This window comes from Apium graveolens, chromosome 11 (genome assembly GCF_009905375.1).
Source record: "Apium graveolens cultivar Ventura chromosome 11, ASM990537v1, whole genome shotgun sequence".
Lineage (NCBI taxonomy): Eukaryota > Viridiplantae > Streptophyta > Magnoliopsida > Apiales > Apiaceae > Apium > Apium graveolens.
Window position 1 is genome coordinate 88,040,947 of NC_133657.1, and position 16,949 is coordinate 88,057,895.

At 33.7% G+C, this 16,949-nt stretch overlaps 2 protein-coding genes across 2 annotated transcripts; one reads left to right on the top strand and one right to left on the bottom strand.

The window, feature by feature from the left end:
- Positions 1-1,428: 1,428 nt before the first annotated feature.
- Positions 1,429-4,893, bottom strand: LOC141697699 (serine/threonine-protein kinase SAPK3-like). Its single transcript, XM_074502201.1, has 9 exons — positions 4,626-4,893; positions 3,796-3,870; positions 3,405-3,506; positions 3,265-3,318; positions 3,097-3,189; positions 2,890-2,982; positions 2,621-2,725; positions 2,426-2,524; positions 1,429-1,884 (listed from the first exon to the last, which is right to left on the bottom strand). Exons 1-9 carry the CDS (start codon positions 4,746-4,748, stop codon positions 1,603-1,605), a joined length of 1,026 nt encoding a protein of 341 aa, XP_074358302.1. The 5' UTR covers positions 4,749-4,893; the 3' UTR covers positions 1,429-1,602.
- Positions 4,894-7,991: 3,098 nt separating this feature from the next.
- Positions 7,992-9,542, top strand: LOC141695676 (protein FAR1-RELATED SEQUENCE 5-like). Its single transcript, XM_074499904.1, has one exon. It carries the CDS (start codon positions 7,992-7,994, stop codon positions 9,540-9,542), a length of 1,551 nt encoding a protein of 516 aa, XP_074356005.1.
- The last annotated feature ends 7,407 nt before the right edge of the window (positions 9,543-16,949 follow it).

The window sequence follows — 16,949 nt, forward strand, 5'->3', positions numbered from 1 at the left end:
ACCCAACGAACTCCGGACTGGGGGCAGCAAAGCTCAACTCCTGCTAAGGACAACCACCTTAGTCCTGATTCGCCGAACTCAACGAACTCCGGACCGGGGGCAGAAAAGCTCAACTCCTTCAAACAAAACAATAAGAAACTCATGTTCTAAAACAACAAAAATAACACTCCCCCATCCAGAAAATTTGCATAAGGGAGTGGGGGGCACATGATAATACATATGGCTCCTGGGAGGCCTACTCCTAAGCTCCTAACTCCATACAGCTCCTGGGAGGCCTACTCCTAAGCTCCTAAATCCATACAGCTCCTGGGACGCCTACTCCTAGGCTCATAACTCCACGCAGCTCCTGGAGGGAGTAGTCCCGTTCACCACCACTCCTGACCAGCTCGGTCCCGCAAGCAGAGCCTTGATAAACCCCGACACGTGAGACGTTGGCCCAAGCACGTGACGGGAACAACTGTCACACATCAATCATGGGAATAATCAGGGCACGTGTCAGAGGATCCTCAGAACATTCCTCGACCAGTCCCGCGCCGACACGTGTTAAGCATCCACTCCAGCCAGGTGCCCTCCGCTCCCAGAACCAATGGCTACGATTCAAAGGTACCAACCCCAAAACCCTACCCTTAAGCTATAAGTAGCCCAAGAAGGTGAGGTTTTGAGGTTAATCATTCTTTCACACTCATATACACACACAGCCACCGTACATTCATATTCATCCTCATCTTTCCAAAAAGCTAGTTCTTACTCTCACGCCGGAGGCGCCGCGGGACTCCAACCCCCCTTCCAGTGTTGTTTTGTAGGAACTCAACCACAGCTACACCTCTACAGCGGCGAAGGATCCAGGACGGCGTCGAAGAAGCAGCCCCGCCACCAGGAGTTATCAATAGTAGTATATGTTCTTAGTCAGCTTGGAATGATGCATACTAAATAAGTAATTTTATCAGTAATACTGTGATAGTAGTCAGACTTAAGATTATAGATTTGCCTGTCCTTTTTGACTTGCACCTTGCACAATGCTGCTTGAATAACTCGTGTTTAAGTTGGTCCATATTATTCACATAATCCTCATTTAAACTGAGGTAGATTTACATATAAAATATATGTGTGATGGTAGGTTGTCAGTTTCAAGTTCAAACCAGAGAAAAACAAAAGAACAAACATAATAATCCTGAACGTCGCTTTTAGGGAATAATCCATTCCTTTTATAAATGTTATCTTCTGGACCATGTTGTCTTGTTTTTAATCAGGCTTCAACTTACCGGAGGACTTGCTGAAATATGTAAAATTGGTAACATTATCTATGCCTGGCTTTGCATTATGTCAAGTTTCAAAACTTTCACAAAAGGTTAACATAGCAGGGAAAACCTGATGCAGCGCTGAACTACTGCGACTAATTTATACAAACAAATTCTGAACTAATAAATAAACTACAGAACCAAGTTTTAATGTAAATTGTCAAAGTTGTTACTCTTTTTCCATTTTATAATCTTCATAACTAAGCTACTTTCGAAAACGCGTTTAGTAAATACTTCACAGCTATTGCTTAAAAAAACATAAAAACCCAAATTTCAGATTTAATATTTTGTTCTTGTGACATGTTCAAATGTGGGATGCATAATCACCACTATAATCGATATCAGATTCCAGGTCCACATCCTCATCAGCATCAAGTGAATTACCGATACCAGGTTGCGCTTCTGCTTTCGACCCTGTTTCTCCTGGAATTTTGGCCTCTTGTATGATTTGCATTATTTCATCAATGCTTTGAAGTTGTTTATCACGGTCAGTTTCCCCGTAGTTTGTTTTTTCTCCCTCAACTAGTTCTCGTGGCAAATTTTTCAAAAACCATGGATGCTTCTTAATCTCAGGAATGGTGATTCTCTGATACAAGCAATTGATACATTTAACTAACTTGTTTCTAGGCTATGTTTGAGGAGATAATTCTATATTAATAGAATACTCAGAGTTCCATTAAGAGCATCCTGAGAATTATTCCCTAGCAAATTTTTGAAGATATGAATTTGCTTTGAGAAACATTAAATATTTCATTTTGTCAATGTGTAGATCTAAATCAGAATGCAAGCATGCACAAAATAAGGTAGCAGATAAATGATCTCACCTATTCCTAGATAATCCCCTTAATTTATTTGGATGCTTAATTATGGTCTGTTCCCTGTTATAATTTATTGAATGAATCTACACCTGTTAATTTTTACTTTAGATTGAAGTAGAACTTTCCATTCAGTTTAAAGTTACGCTTATAAGCATTCTGCACAATGAACCAACCTATATTATGTAAATACCAGAACAAGGAAAAGGCAAGAAGATTAATATGTCAAGGGACAGATACATCTTATATATATAACAATGATAAAGTAACGATTTTATATATTGAATGCATCATAGATCATTATGATGATACCTTTGAGGGGTTTGCAACAAAGATTTGGGAGAGAAGGTGTCTACACTCAGCAGATACACGCACATAATCAGGGATGGAGTACTGCACACTCATAATTCTCTGTGAACATAGAAATCATCAAACATGGTATGATGGCAACATGTGTATATGGTTGGGGGGGGAAGAGATTCTCAATATAAAACTAGTGTTTCTTACCCCAATGGTTTTGCGGAAATTTCTAGGATCCTCAGGATCCTCGAAAGGGTAGGCTCCCACTAGCATCACATAAAGTGTCACGCCACAGGACCATACATCAGCGATCTAAAACTAGTAAATTATCAGATGACGATGTACATTTTCGTATAGCGAAGCAGAAAAGGAAGTTGAATATATATAAGTAAGGGGATGTAACTATATGATCAATTATATTGCATTGGCTCCTGATGAACCACTATGAATTAATCGAAGCTATGGTGAGTTAGAACCTTTCCGTCATATTCCTTTCGGGAGAGGACCTCTGGGGCAATATAAGCTGGAGTTCCTACTTTTGATTTGGGTTGGGAGTGCAATAAAGCTGACTGCAGTACCAAAATATATGGTAAAGGTAGGCAAACCATGTAAAATGCTCTAAATTCACAAAGGTCGGAAGTAATTGCAAAAAAGGAAAACAACGCACCATGAAAGAATTATACCTTTGAATAACCAAAATCACATATTTTAAGGCGTGGAGTTGGACTTCCATCCAAGAGAGTGTTTTCAAGCTTTAAGTCTCTGTGACATATTTCCTACAGTGAAAAACAAATCGCCACTTAAAAAAGTTATAGAACAAGTATAATGAACGTGTCATTACACGTACATACCATAGAGTGGCAATAGCTGACTCCTGATATAAGCTGCTGAAAGAAAAAGCGTGCCTGTTGTGCATTAAATCGTCTTAAATATGTTAGCACGAGGTTCCGGTTCAAGTAGAAGTAACAGAAAAACTAACACATAAATCTACCTCATCTTCACTAAATCTACCAGCACTGCATATCTTAGCAAAGAGCTCACCTCCAGCTGCATATTCCATGACTATGGCTAATTGTGACGGAGTCAGCAGGACCTGCAGGCGAAGGTATGTTTTTCATAGGATGACATATTAGTTTTTTTCATGTTCTTTGATGTACTAGGAAAAGAAGCTTGCTTGAATATAAATCTGTCATGAGGATCAGCATGTTAGATGAGTATAACTTAAGGAAAAAATCTACAGTGTCCAACTAGTACAGATGTGGTCGTAATAAGCATGTGTGAGTGCATGAGGGGGAGGGGGATCTTATAACATAAAACTTGACTATTTTCCAATATAAAATCATTAGCTTACAAAAGCCATCTACTGGCAATCAGATTCTTACTTCCTTGAACCTGACAATGTTTGGATGCGTTAACGATCTGTGATTGATGATTTCTCTCTGAACATTCTCATCTATCTGAAACAAGTAACACAGATTTAGTTAAAGAATATATCTTGATAACGGAAAAATTGAGAAGTACATCATAATATTATTAAATAACCACAAGGGCAGATGAAAAGAAAATTTGAATAAACAACTCAATGCAGATGTGTTTAATGTCATCTTAGACTTTTTGTGTATTGAACCTTGATAGACACTTAAGCGGAGAGTGAAGACTACAACTATCAGACATGTATCAAAATATTGCAACCGAGCCAATAGATTCCTCAATACAGTGTTAAAATTAAGACTAATTATCACTCCATGAACAAAAATTACAAACAGGTTTGTTCGAGAAAGATGTTGTAACGGAAACAATTAGTTGATATTTCAATATAGACCTGATTCTACAGATTAAAATAATACATCATCAGACTTGTTAATCATCTCTGAATATGAGTAAGATAATTATTTAGAAATAAAAAGTGATTGCATATGTCAGGACAATGAAGTGTCAAGGTTATATAACTTGAAGTTGAGACCAAGAATTATTATGCTATAGATTCATAAGCCTGGATTTTCATTCACGTGAACAACATATTTACTTGTAGGTATGCGTAATCTGACCATGCTTGTTCGGTTTGGTTTGGTTTATTATAACATTTAATGGAACACAAATGAAAAAAACTATAAAAAAAAAAAAGAATCAGTCATACAATCAGATTTAAAAAACTACAGAAAGCAGCAGATGTAAAACAAAGAAGCAGTAAAGAAAAAGGCAAGAGAGTAACCTTTTTTCCTCTATCGATAAACTTGACAGCAAGAAGCTCATTTGTTTTCTTGTCTCTGACCAATCTTGCCACTCCGAAATTCCCAGAACCAAGTTCTTTTAATGCCTCGTATTTCTCCTCCATTGCAAACAATTACTTGTGAATGAAATATATATATATATATGGAGAACAGAAATTATATATACATGTGAATGTTAGTGTGTATAAGTGTAGATAGATAGGGGAGAGAGTGTGTTTTAAGACAAGGACCCCGGGTGTTGAAATATGAAGAAAGACAAGAATGGCTGAATGGTGATTGGCTAATTTGAAGTAAAAGGCACGCGTACGTTTATTAGTGGGCGGCTTTGATGTTTGGGGAAACTCAAAGCTGACGCTTATAAAAATCTTCATTCTCAAGTCACACAGTACTCCCTCAAACGTATCCATCGGGGAATGTACTACTTGACACGTATTTTAACGTTTTTCTATAATATAATTTCATTAATTTTTAATTATTTTTTCCTTTAAATAAAAATTTGACCTTTAAAATTTAATTCAGAAAATAAATTATAGAAATTTATTTTATGTTTATCTTAAAATGTGTGTCGAACATTATAAAAAACTGTATAAAAAATGAATGTGACAGAGGAAGTAGTCAGGGCTCTAAAAACTCGGAGTACTAGCGAATTATTCGGTTAAAAACTTTGATAAACTAAAATACTTTTTTAATTTTAGTATTTATTTAATGTTAGGATTAAACTTAAATCTTGATGATAAGAAGAATACATAGCATAATTATGTTAAATCAAATGGTAGCCTTCAACAGCTAATCATCCTAAGGGATAGCCGTTGAATGAGTAATCCATCAACTAACGAGGTTTTTGTAACATTTTTTATGAGATTTTTATGATAGATAATGATGTTTTTATTCATTTGGAGGTCATATTGACTCAATAAATAATAAGGTCCAATCAGGAGCCAACGCGGGTTGGGGAGGACTGATAGCCAACCTACTGCAATGAAACATTGCGGGGGACGCATTGTTACAAAGCGGCCCCGGATCTCCGCAATGATTCATTGCGATAGGTGGCCATGCACAGGAAACATTGCGGCATCCGCAATGTTTCATTGTTGGGCAGACCTACAGTTTTTAATGCCCCAAATGCCCCTCTCTTTAACTTTAAATGCCCATTTAGCTTTAAATGTCACTCTTCTTTATAATTAAATATAACTTAATATTATAAATACCTAATATTAATATTTCACTTATATATTGCAAGTATAAAAATAATATTATTATTCAACAGTAATTATTTTTTTTAAATATGTTAACATTAAAATATAAGTAAAAGTAATATTTTAAAATATTATCAATTTTAATAATAAAATTTATCAATTTTATTTTTTCTGTAATTTTTCTTTAAATTATCATATGAGTTATTTTAGTTTTAAAAATAAAATTATCAATTTTAAAAATAAAATTTAAATTATTAATTTTATAATTTTTTGTGAATTTAAACTTATTTTTTGTGTAAATATTAAATTAATATCAATTTATGTGCCAATATTAATAAGAATTGACTGGTCAAAAGTTTAACCGACCCACCGCATTATTTCATTGCGGCAGTTGAGAAGTTTGACCGACCCACCGCATTGTTTCATTGCGGCAAATTTTTCAACAGTCCTGCCTCAGCTTTAACAATATTTTTTTCTGTGCCTAAATTTAATTTTTTGAATTTTAAAATTCAGATTTTCACCTATAAATAGCTCTTGTAATCTCATTTTTTTTCAACATTCTCTTCTCTATTTTCATTCTACATTTTCTCTTCAAAATTCTCCTCTCTATTTTCCGAAAAATGGGTTTCTAATATGATTTGGACAATAACAAGGTAATTATCGATGGTGTGACTTACGATGGGCCCGAAGGAGAAGAAGACATGGCAATAGCTCTCCGCCGTATTCAAATGGCGCTTGAGCACAAGAAAAAAAAGGAAAATGAGGCGAAAGCGCAGGCGGAAAAGTTGAAGAAAAAGAAAGACGACGATAAGGGTGATAAAGGCGGTTCTTCCAACACCGTTAAAGCTTGATCATTCTCGTCTGAATAAAATATTTAAGTTATTATGTATTTTGTTTAAAAAAATATTTAAATGTACTCCATTTATATTTGAATGAAATAAATTGTTTAATGTTTTATTTTTCTTGTACTTGTCCAATTTATTTTATCAATTTTAAATTTTAATAAACAAATATAATGCTAAAATTTGAAAATGTGAAAAACTAAAAAAAATGAAATTTTATTGAATTTTTGTTACCTATAAAAAATAATTATATACTTTTTAACTCCGTTATTATCAGAAATAAATTAATTCATTAAAATATGATTTTTTGTTATTTAAGAAATTAAATCACTGCTTCATAATTTTAATATTATTTATATATTTTAAGAGCGGTGTCTTTATTATGTATTATTATCATAATTTTTTGATATGATTAGAATCATTGTATTTTAACATCCGTACAGTTGGATCGTCAAAATTTGTATTTTATAACTTACATGTCAAGAAATATCATATGACTCAACTATTTTGCCAAATATTCACAAGATTATGTAAAATTACTCTTGTAAACATTTAAATTTTGAAATTAAAATTTCACATATTAAATATAATATAAAAAGTCTTGAAACTATATTTTATTATTGTTTTGGATAAATTTTCTAATTTTAAAGGAAAATAACAAATACACTTTCCATTATTAATAACAAATACGCTTTCCATGATTAGAATAATCATATTTTAAGATCCGTATAATTGGATATTTGAAATTAATAATTTATAACTTATAAGTCAAGAAATATCATTTGACACAACTATTGTGCCAAATATTCACAAAACTATGTAAAATAGCTGCATATTATAATTAAGTTACTCTTATAAATATTTATATTTTAAAATTAAAATTTAACATATTAAATGAAATATAATAAGTCTAGAAACTATTTTTTAATATTTTTTTTGATTAATTTTCTAATTTTAAAGAAAATAACAAAAATAAACAACCCAACCGCAATCATACATTGCGGGTGGAAGTATCCGCCGTAATGTTTCATTGCGGGGGTGTGTTGTACAGTTTTAAAAAAACTGTAAATACTTGCAGCTGTTGGTTTGTGGTCGTGTACAGTTCCGCAATGAAACATTGTGGCCGTGCATTAAATGCACACACCTACCTTAATTTGTCTGTACCATTGATCTTATACTGCTGTTTTTATTGCTGCTTAACATTCAGCTCAAATTTATTCTTCTGAAAATCAAGGTTAGTATTCAAAATTCATGGCTTCTTATTTATTTGATTATTCAAGTTCATCTAGTGATCATAATGATTTTAATTATGTTACCCCTCCCCCCAAAAAAGAGGGTTTATCGTAAAATCTTTAATGATGATGAAGTAATAGATGTTGATAGTATTGAAGATAAAGTTAATAATTTGGGGAAGGGAAAAACGCATAGTGATGATGATGTTGGTTTCGGTTGGAAGAATCACGATGTTCACGGTGATTCCGATGATAGTAATGATTCTTTTAATGGCGATGATGATGATGATAAAATTGATGATGAAAATTTTATTGGAAATATGAATGATGTAGTTCCTTGTGTTGGTATGATATTTGATTCGTTGAATGAAGCGGAAAGTTTTTATCGAGGTTATGGTCGAAGTATAGGGTTCGAGATAATTATTCGAAGTAGTCGTAGGCATTCAAGAAATGGTGGTATATCATCACGTTTGTATATATGTCGAAAGGGTGGAAGATTGGGCCCAAAACCCTTGGAAGTTGAAGATAGGGTTAAAGGGAAACGACCTCGAGATGTCATTCCTCGAACTTGTTGCCGTGCTCGTATTTGTGTTGCTCACAAAGTAAGCTCAAACAAATGGAAAGTAACCAAGGTTAACCTAGAGCACAATCATGCTATGGTTACATCGGATAAGGTTAAATTCATGCAAAGATCACGCAACATAGATCCGTTTACCCGATCTTTGATTGAGTTATTCAACAAATCGGGTATCGAGACCCCGAAAGTGATGAATTTACTTAGTGAGACATGTGGTGGTATTGAAAAAGTTGGTTTTTCCTCTCAAGACGTACGGAATGTAATACGTGACATTCGAAGACGGGTTTTTGATTCCGGTGATGCGGAGTGTGGATTGGTTTTGTTACGAGACTTGCAAAAACAAAGTGATGGAAATTTTTTCTACCGAGTGGATGTGGATGAGGAGAATCGTGTTAGGGGTTTGGTGTGGGTTGATCCTCGTTCGCTTAACGCGTACAAGAATTTTAGAGATGTGGTAACTTTTGACTCGACATATCAGACTAATAGGTATGACATGCCTTTTATTCCAATTACAGGAGTGAATCACCACTACCAAAATATTTTGTTTGGATTTGCACTTATAAGGGACGAGAAAGAGACTTCTTATAGATGGGTTTTGAAGACTTGGTTGGAAGCGGTCGATAACAAGCCACCTATTACCATTATTACGGAACAAGACATCGCTTTAAGTAATGCCATTATCGAGGTTATGCCTAACACCAACCATACATATTGTACGTGGCATATTAGTAGCAAGTTTACCGAGAAACTATCTACTTTGTATACTCAATACTCGGAGTTCAAGACGGATTTTAATGCATGTATCTACAAGTCATTGTCACCAACGGAATTTGAAGGTAGTTGGGAGGATTTGAAAGAGAAATATGATCTTGAAAATCACAATTGGCTAAATGATATGTATGCAATTAGACGACAATGGGTTTTTGCTTTCACGGAACAACATTTTGCCGTCGGTATGACTACCACCTCAAGGAGCGAGTCTATGAATTCATTTTTTGATGAGTATGTGAAAGCGTCGACCGGTTTGAAAGAATTCATTGAGAATTCATAAAAAGCTTTGGAGTCACAATATTTACGAGAGGTTCAAGCCGATTTTGACACCGAGTACAAGGAAAGGAGACTATTCTCTAACTCGTCAATGGAGATACATGCCTCCAAGATATACACAAAAGAGATGTTTAAGCGATTTCAAAAAGAGTTTCAAAAAAGTCAATCTTTTGTTGTGAAAAATATGAAAGGTTATGGAGATTATCTTTCAAAGATGTATTTGGTAAAAAAGTCCACCTTACCGGAGATTTATAGAAGGAATTTTTTCTTGAAGGTTTCCATCGACGGGAGTTATTCTTGTATATGTAAAAAATTTGAACATTCCGGGATGATTTGTAGACACATGATCCGTTACCTTAACAAGAAACAAAAGACGATGATACCGCCAGACCTTGTCACAATGAGGTGGACAATAAACGGAAACAAAGTTGCGGGACCTCTATCGTGTACCCCTCGGATGCTTGGTAATGTTGTAGAATCTCAAACGGCAAGATATAGTGGATTGTGTAAAGCTTTCCAAGGTTTGTCCGTTGTTGGTAGTTGCTCCGTTCCGCGGTACAATTATTTGATGAGCGTGATCGAGAGAGAAAAAGAGTATGTAATTAAGTCTTTTCCGGAAGAAGAGAGAGAGAGAAATAAATAAATGAGGACTATGAAAGTGATGATGAAGAAGATGATGAAGAAGATGATCCGTTATTAGATCCCCCAATATCACAAACAAAAGGACGTCCAAAAGCGGGTAGATTCAAAAGTGGTATCGAGACGTCAAGTTCAAATAAACAATTTCGAAAGTGCAGTTTTTGTGGGGCGAGGGAAGAAGGTCATGATAGAAGATATTATCCCTCGAGATTATTAGGAAAAAAAGGAAAAAAATGATTGTAATTTCTTATCATGTACTTTGAAATATTAATGAATTTTAATTAAATATTTTCAATGTTGTTAATGTTAGTACTTGTTGGCATTATTAATAATCCCAAAAAATGAAGTGACTCCAAAAAAAATTTGAAAAAAAGTTATTTTTGAAGATTTTTTTTTTCAAAGTTGGGCAGAAAATTTTCTGTAAAACAGAAAAAGTATCATATAAAAAATAAATCATTTGCAAGTGCAGTGACCAATCTGCAAAATTCTGACATTGCGGTACCCGCAATGTTTCATTACGGGGTAAACAGAGTTTTGCAGGATTTTGCAGATTGGTCACTGCACTTGTAAATGATTTATTTTTTATATAATACTTTTTTTTTACAGAAAACTTTCTGCCCAACTTTGAAAAAAAAAATCTTCAAAAATAACTTTTTTTCAAAAAAATTTTTGGAGTCACTTCTTTTTTTGGGATTATTAATAATGCCAACAAGTACTAACATTAACAACATTGAAAATATTTAATTTAAAATTCATTAATATTTCAAAGTACATATTCCAATAATGCTAAACAAAAACAAACTGAATTAATGATAGTTTTGATTACATATTTTCTAGATTTCGACAGTTTTTTTGAAAAAAATTGGGCATTACCTCTTTATTTTTAAGTTAAACTTAACCTGTAAAATAAAAAAAATCGGCATGACCTATTTATTTTTAAGCCAACCAAAAACCTGTAAAATTTCAAACCAAACTAAACTTAAAAATGAATGGCCTTGACATGCCAACTAAAAACAAACCAAACCAAACTAAACTTAAAAATAAATGGCCTTGACATGCCAACTAAAACCAAAATCAAACTAAAATTAATACATCTAACCAACCAAAATAAATACAACAAATCTGAATAAAATACAACCGAGCAAAATATGTACAACTAACTAAAGTAACTACAAGTCATTAATTAAATAACAAACTAGTGTCCCGCCTCTCTTTGTAGAATGCCCCACTCAGAAATGTGTCTAGCAACCCCTTTTGATAACTCGTGCGCCATCCGATAGCGAAAAGTCTGTACATCAACTTTAGCATTCCACACAGCTGATGGCAAAGAGATCCCGTTGAGCATAGCGTCCATGTACTTGGAGACATATACACCACAATCAATGCCACCATCTTGCTTGGGTCGAGCATCAAGACTATGAACCCCCATATATTTCAATGGAAAGCGAGATGGATGCAAATAATTGAGCATATATGGGATCAACTTTTCCTGCAAAATTTTACACATATTTAGATAAAAATAATGGAAAATGAACCTAACAAGTCATTATTTCATTATTAATCTATTTAAAACTAGTGGTAGGGAATTAAAGAATGATATTTCACGGGAAATGAACCTAACAAGTCATTATTTCATTATTAATCTATTTAAAACTAGTGGTAGGGAATTAAAGAATGATATAGTTACCATAATGTAATACCGGAAGGGGTGAGCGATGTTCCCTGGTGTGTCTTTGTCGTCCCTAATAGGATCAATGTTTAGCACTCTCATTTTATTGAGATTAACAACAAACAAGAACCAATGAGAGTTATCACACGTGGGGAAAAATACAAAGTCACAAAACTGAAGAGGCAAGCTACCCCCTTGTCAGCAAAATCTCTAAAGAACTTCTCCATTGACTTCTTGGCATCACCTTTTAGGGTACTCGGAGAAGCCTACAATTACAAGTTAAAAAATAGGTTAACATTTATACAACAGAATTGATATATGTTTATAGAAAACCAGGTAGGAGCATTGGTATTTGTTTATAGAGTACCTTCAAGTTAGGACAATGCTCAAGTGCCATCGCCATGAAAAAGCTAGGAGCAATGAAATACCGCCTGGGCTTGAAATTTTCAGTTCTTGGAATTTTTTCCCATTTTTCCCAGAGTTTATCATCTCTAAGTCTCAAGAGCTCACCATAGGCATTGAGAACATCATCCTCCACCCAATACTCTTGTCACAAAGTTTTTACTTGGCTATGTGTAAGAGGATAAGTAACGCCCCGCTCACTGTGATCACGCCAAATGTAATCAACCTCTAAACTCCAGAAATGTCGATACAACCACTTCGCTTTCCGATTTTTTAGTGGCCTTGTCATATCACTATGCCGCTCAGGACCACCTCATTTCGCCGCATCCTCTGCCAAATCTTCAGCTAAGTCCATCTACAAACTAAACAAAATTACAATTAGCACATTTGGAACTAGTTAATCTAATGTCATTTACTTTAAAAAAGAGTTAAGAGTTATTACATCAAACATGTCCCGTAGCTCACTAGGAACAGAAGACTCGTCCATGCTCAAATGTACAAATGGAGTGACAAGGGACGAAGAGGTCTCTAAAGATTCTGGAGTAATAGGCATCTGCAATTAAATAATAAATTAAGTACACATTTAACACTTAGTTTAATCCATTTATAACTAGTTGTCGGGAATTATATGATAATTCACGGGAAATGAACCTAAATAAGTCATTATTTTCATTATTAGTCCATTTTAAAACTAGTTGTATGAAATTGATGATATTTCACGGGAAATTAACCTAAAAATGTCATTATTTTCACTTTTAATCCATTTATAACTAGTTGTAGGGAATAATCCATTTTAATCCCATTTAGTTGACATAGTAGGGAACAAATAATACCTTTAGTGAAAGTTAAAATGTCATAGATCTGTGGAACGGTATTGGAGTAGTATAATCAACCTGCAATTGGAAGCCGATACATAAACATATTCAACACACGAAGCTAAAATATTTTAGGTGCATAGAATGACAATATTTGTTAAAGATTTGTACCTGAGGGGGAATGGATACAGTTGTAGGAACAGGGGTGGCTGGAACATCAGCAGGAGACTGAACCTCAACCTGCAATTAGAAGCCGATACATAAAATGTTAGTGTTTGTGCCCTAGAGACAACACTATTATGTTTATATAATGAAACATTTGGATTATTAATTCTGATTATATGGATTATTCTTTAGTAATTTATTATATCTTTATTTTCTGCGATAAGATGTTAGATTAATAAATATCCTTGGAATATGATATGTAAATTTATATCTCTAAGTACGTGACTTAAAAATGAGATTATGAGAATAGTATCGATATTCCTAAAGATCCATGGTCGAGTATTATTATTAAGGACAATAATAATGCATTAAGACTAGTGTGAATGTTGACTGATGATTACATCCCATTGATCATAGGTATAGTGATACTAAAGTTAAAACACAGGCACATGTATTATATACATGGTGCTGGAAGACCCAATGTGAGATTCTACATGTCTGTTGTGTCATAAGTAATTCTCACAGTGATAATGATGTATTGGTCCTTAGACTTGAAATCATTATATTTATATATGAGAATTAATATACTTTGGTTGCATTAAAAGTTACCTTTGACCGGGTGATGATAAAAGTGTATATTGGGTATATTATGAATCATATGAGAAATATGAATGATCTAGAAAGGATTTAACCCTCCTATTTTAGGAGTGATATTATTGGCCGCTTGTTTGAGTTAGACTATGAAATGCATGGCCATGCTCAAATATTGATTTGATGTTATAGTCTACTCATCGATCAAGGAAACCTGGATTAAACTATGAAGAGGATGACACATAACATGCCTCGAGTTTAATCTATAATATATGGTTAAAAGGATTATAGTACATTGTACATTATACACAAAAAGTTTAATCAATCACCGATTTAATTATTATTACTTGTGTAACAATGATGTATTACTAGATGCCGCTCATTGTTTATGACTTTAAATTAGATTTAAAATTGTTGTCAACGTAATAATAACCTAAAGGGTCGCACAAAGAATGATTGGAGGATTATTTAATTTAAATTTGGATTTAAATTAAATGTAAGTAATTCGAATTATTTGTTATTAATTAAGTGTGACTTAATTAACTAAATAAATAGAAAATTCGAATTTAATATTTAATCTGAAATTAAGTTATTGGATGATTAAGTGAGACTTAATAATACAATAATTAGAATTTCGAATTTAATAATAATAATAACTCTAAAATTAAGTTTAGGGTTGGAGGCCCATTAGCTCTTGCCTAAAACATAGAGAGAGCAAGAAGGCGGCCTCAAGAACGTGCTAGTGCACACCCATCCTCCGGGCGATCATTCGTGTGGATACCTTCAAGGCGTAGATCGTTCCAGCGACGGGCTACGTGGTGATCATTCAAGACCTCAATCTTTCCATTAACGTAAAGCTTCTTAAGGTAAACATACTGAACTACGAATTAAATATTAATTTCGCATGGATCCTGCGGAGGGTTTCGATTTTTTAATTAATTAAATTTACGTTTTCGTTGCGTTTATGTGCCAAAAACCCTTCAATGATATCAGAGCTACTTGCGAAAAGTTTTTAATTCATTTATGTGTTTAACCGTTTTCGATATATGAGCATGTACGTGATTCGTCATGATTTGATGTTGATATAATATACTTGTATATGTATGGTTTTGAATATATGATATTCATGTGAGTTGTATAATCATAAGATGATTATGTAATCTGTGTATATACTGATATATACATGATTTATGTTTGTTCTAATTATGAGAATCATATTAGATACAAATTCTGAATTGGCTGCTGCAGATTTGCTGAAATCTGGGTCTGGTGTCCGATTTACGCAAACGAATACCCTGTTCCATAGGTAAATGAGCGTCTGAACAAAACTGATAGCTAAGCTATCAACGACTCGTCTATAAGGCGTTTGACGTCGTTTACTGCCCGTAAACAGTGATTCTTGTTTTTCTGATTTGATTCTGATTTTTCTGATTTTTGTCATATTTTTTTTATGATTAGATCATGGATAATATGATATTTTAAGATCAGATTATGTGTTTTAACATGCTTTTATGTGTTGTATGAGCATGGTGGATGGTTATGGCCTTTCGACCTTAGTATAATGGTTTTGGTTTTGGTTTTAAATACGACTTGCATGTCGTCAATCTTTGTAATCATAAATTTCGAATGTAACTCGAGTTATTCTTGTAAGTTCATTAGATTAGTTTTACTTTCAATCATGTAATGTAATTGAAGACTCAAGAAGGCTATCCAATGGAGGTGATTCAAAGAAGAAGACGAGGCATACAAGAAGTCTAAACAAAGAAGAAGACTTATATAATAAGTAGTTGTATTTATTTCCATCACCACATTAGATTGACCTTGATCTTTATCATGAGCTTGATAAAGATCACATAGGATGGGGCCATAACCAAACACATTTACTTTATTGCACTTTACATATTGATGTATGAATGTATGTATAGAATAGTTAATGATACATGCTTTAATTAGATTAATCATGCATGAATGTATGTATTAGATACGTCACCCATGCCATGCCTAAACAAGATAAAATCTGTAACGACTCAAGATTTTAAAATTTACAAACAATTATGAGATTCTCGTGTTTATGAAACGCAGAATGAAATACGAATCTTCTTTATTTCCGACATGGGGCAATTTTGTCAACAACGGGTTCATAGAACTTGTAAGGCTGTGGGTTTTAAGCGAGACCGATGTGACTCCTCCACTACCTGGAAATTAAATCATTGACGAGTATTGATTTGAAGTATTTTATTCAAGGAAAAATTGGAAATCTCTTTATGATGGGATCATGATCGTTATAATACTAACAAAACCCTAATGTTTATATTAAGTTATTTAGATGTCTTTCAATATATCCAACGCGTTAACCCCTAGATCGATAATGAGTGGGTTCACCATAGCGAAGTACTCCCATCTATCGTGGGACGGCGTGTTTAAGTATATGATACTTTTAGACCTTTGGGTTTTAACTTAACTAAGTTACCACAATAGGATTGTGAACTTAGAGGCATATAGTTTGGTGAGATTTATTGGATAAATAAGAATAAATGTTGTTCCACTAAACTATCCAAGAGTTATATAGTTGATATAATTGACAAATATTGTCTACCTTATTGAATCATGTTTTAGGAGTAAAGCCAAAGCTAAACTAAATTGTTGTGAAAATTTGGATCTTGACTCACTAGAAAGTATATAGAAGATACTCTTTCCGAATTAATAGTTAGGGCTATTAATTTGATAAAATAGTGGGAGATATATATTTTGAATATATATGAATAATCACTTGAACATAATTTAATAATCATATGTAAACTAATTTATCTTATGCATTTTAAACATTGTAGATATCAAATGGCAATCAATTCAAACAACTTCTCTGTGCGATCAGTCCTTGAGAGGGACAAGCTGACAGGAACAAACTTCCTTGACTGGCAGAGGAACTTGAGGATTGTCCTCAAACAAGAGTGCAAGCTCTATGTCATAGATATCCCTCGCCCTGTACCTCTCACTGAAGGAGCATCCCGTGCTCAACATAATGTTTATCAGAAACATATCGATGATGACACGGATGTTCAATGTCCCATGTTAATGACCATGAGTGCTGAACTTCAGAAACAACATAAGAATATGGATTCTTATGATA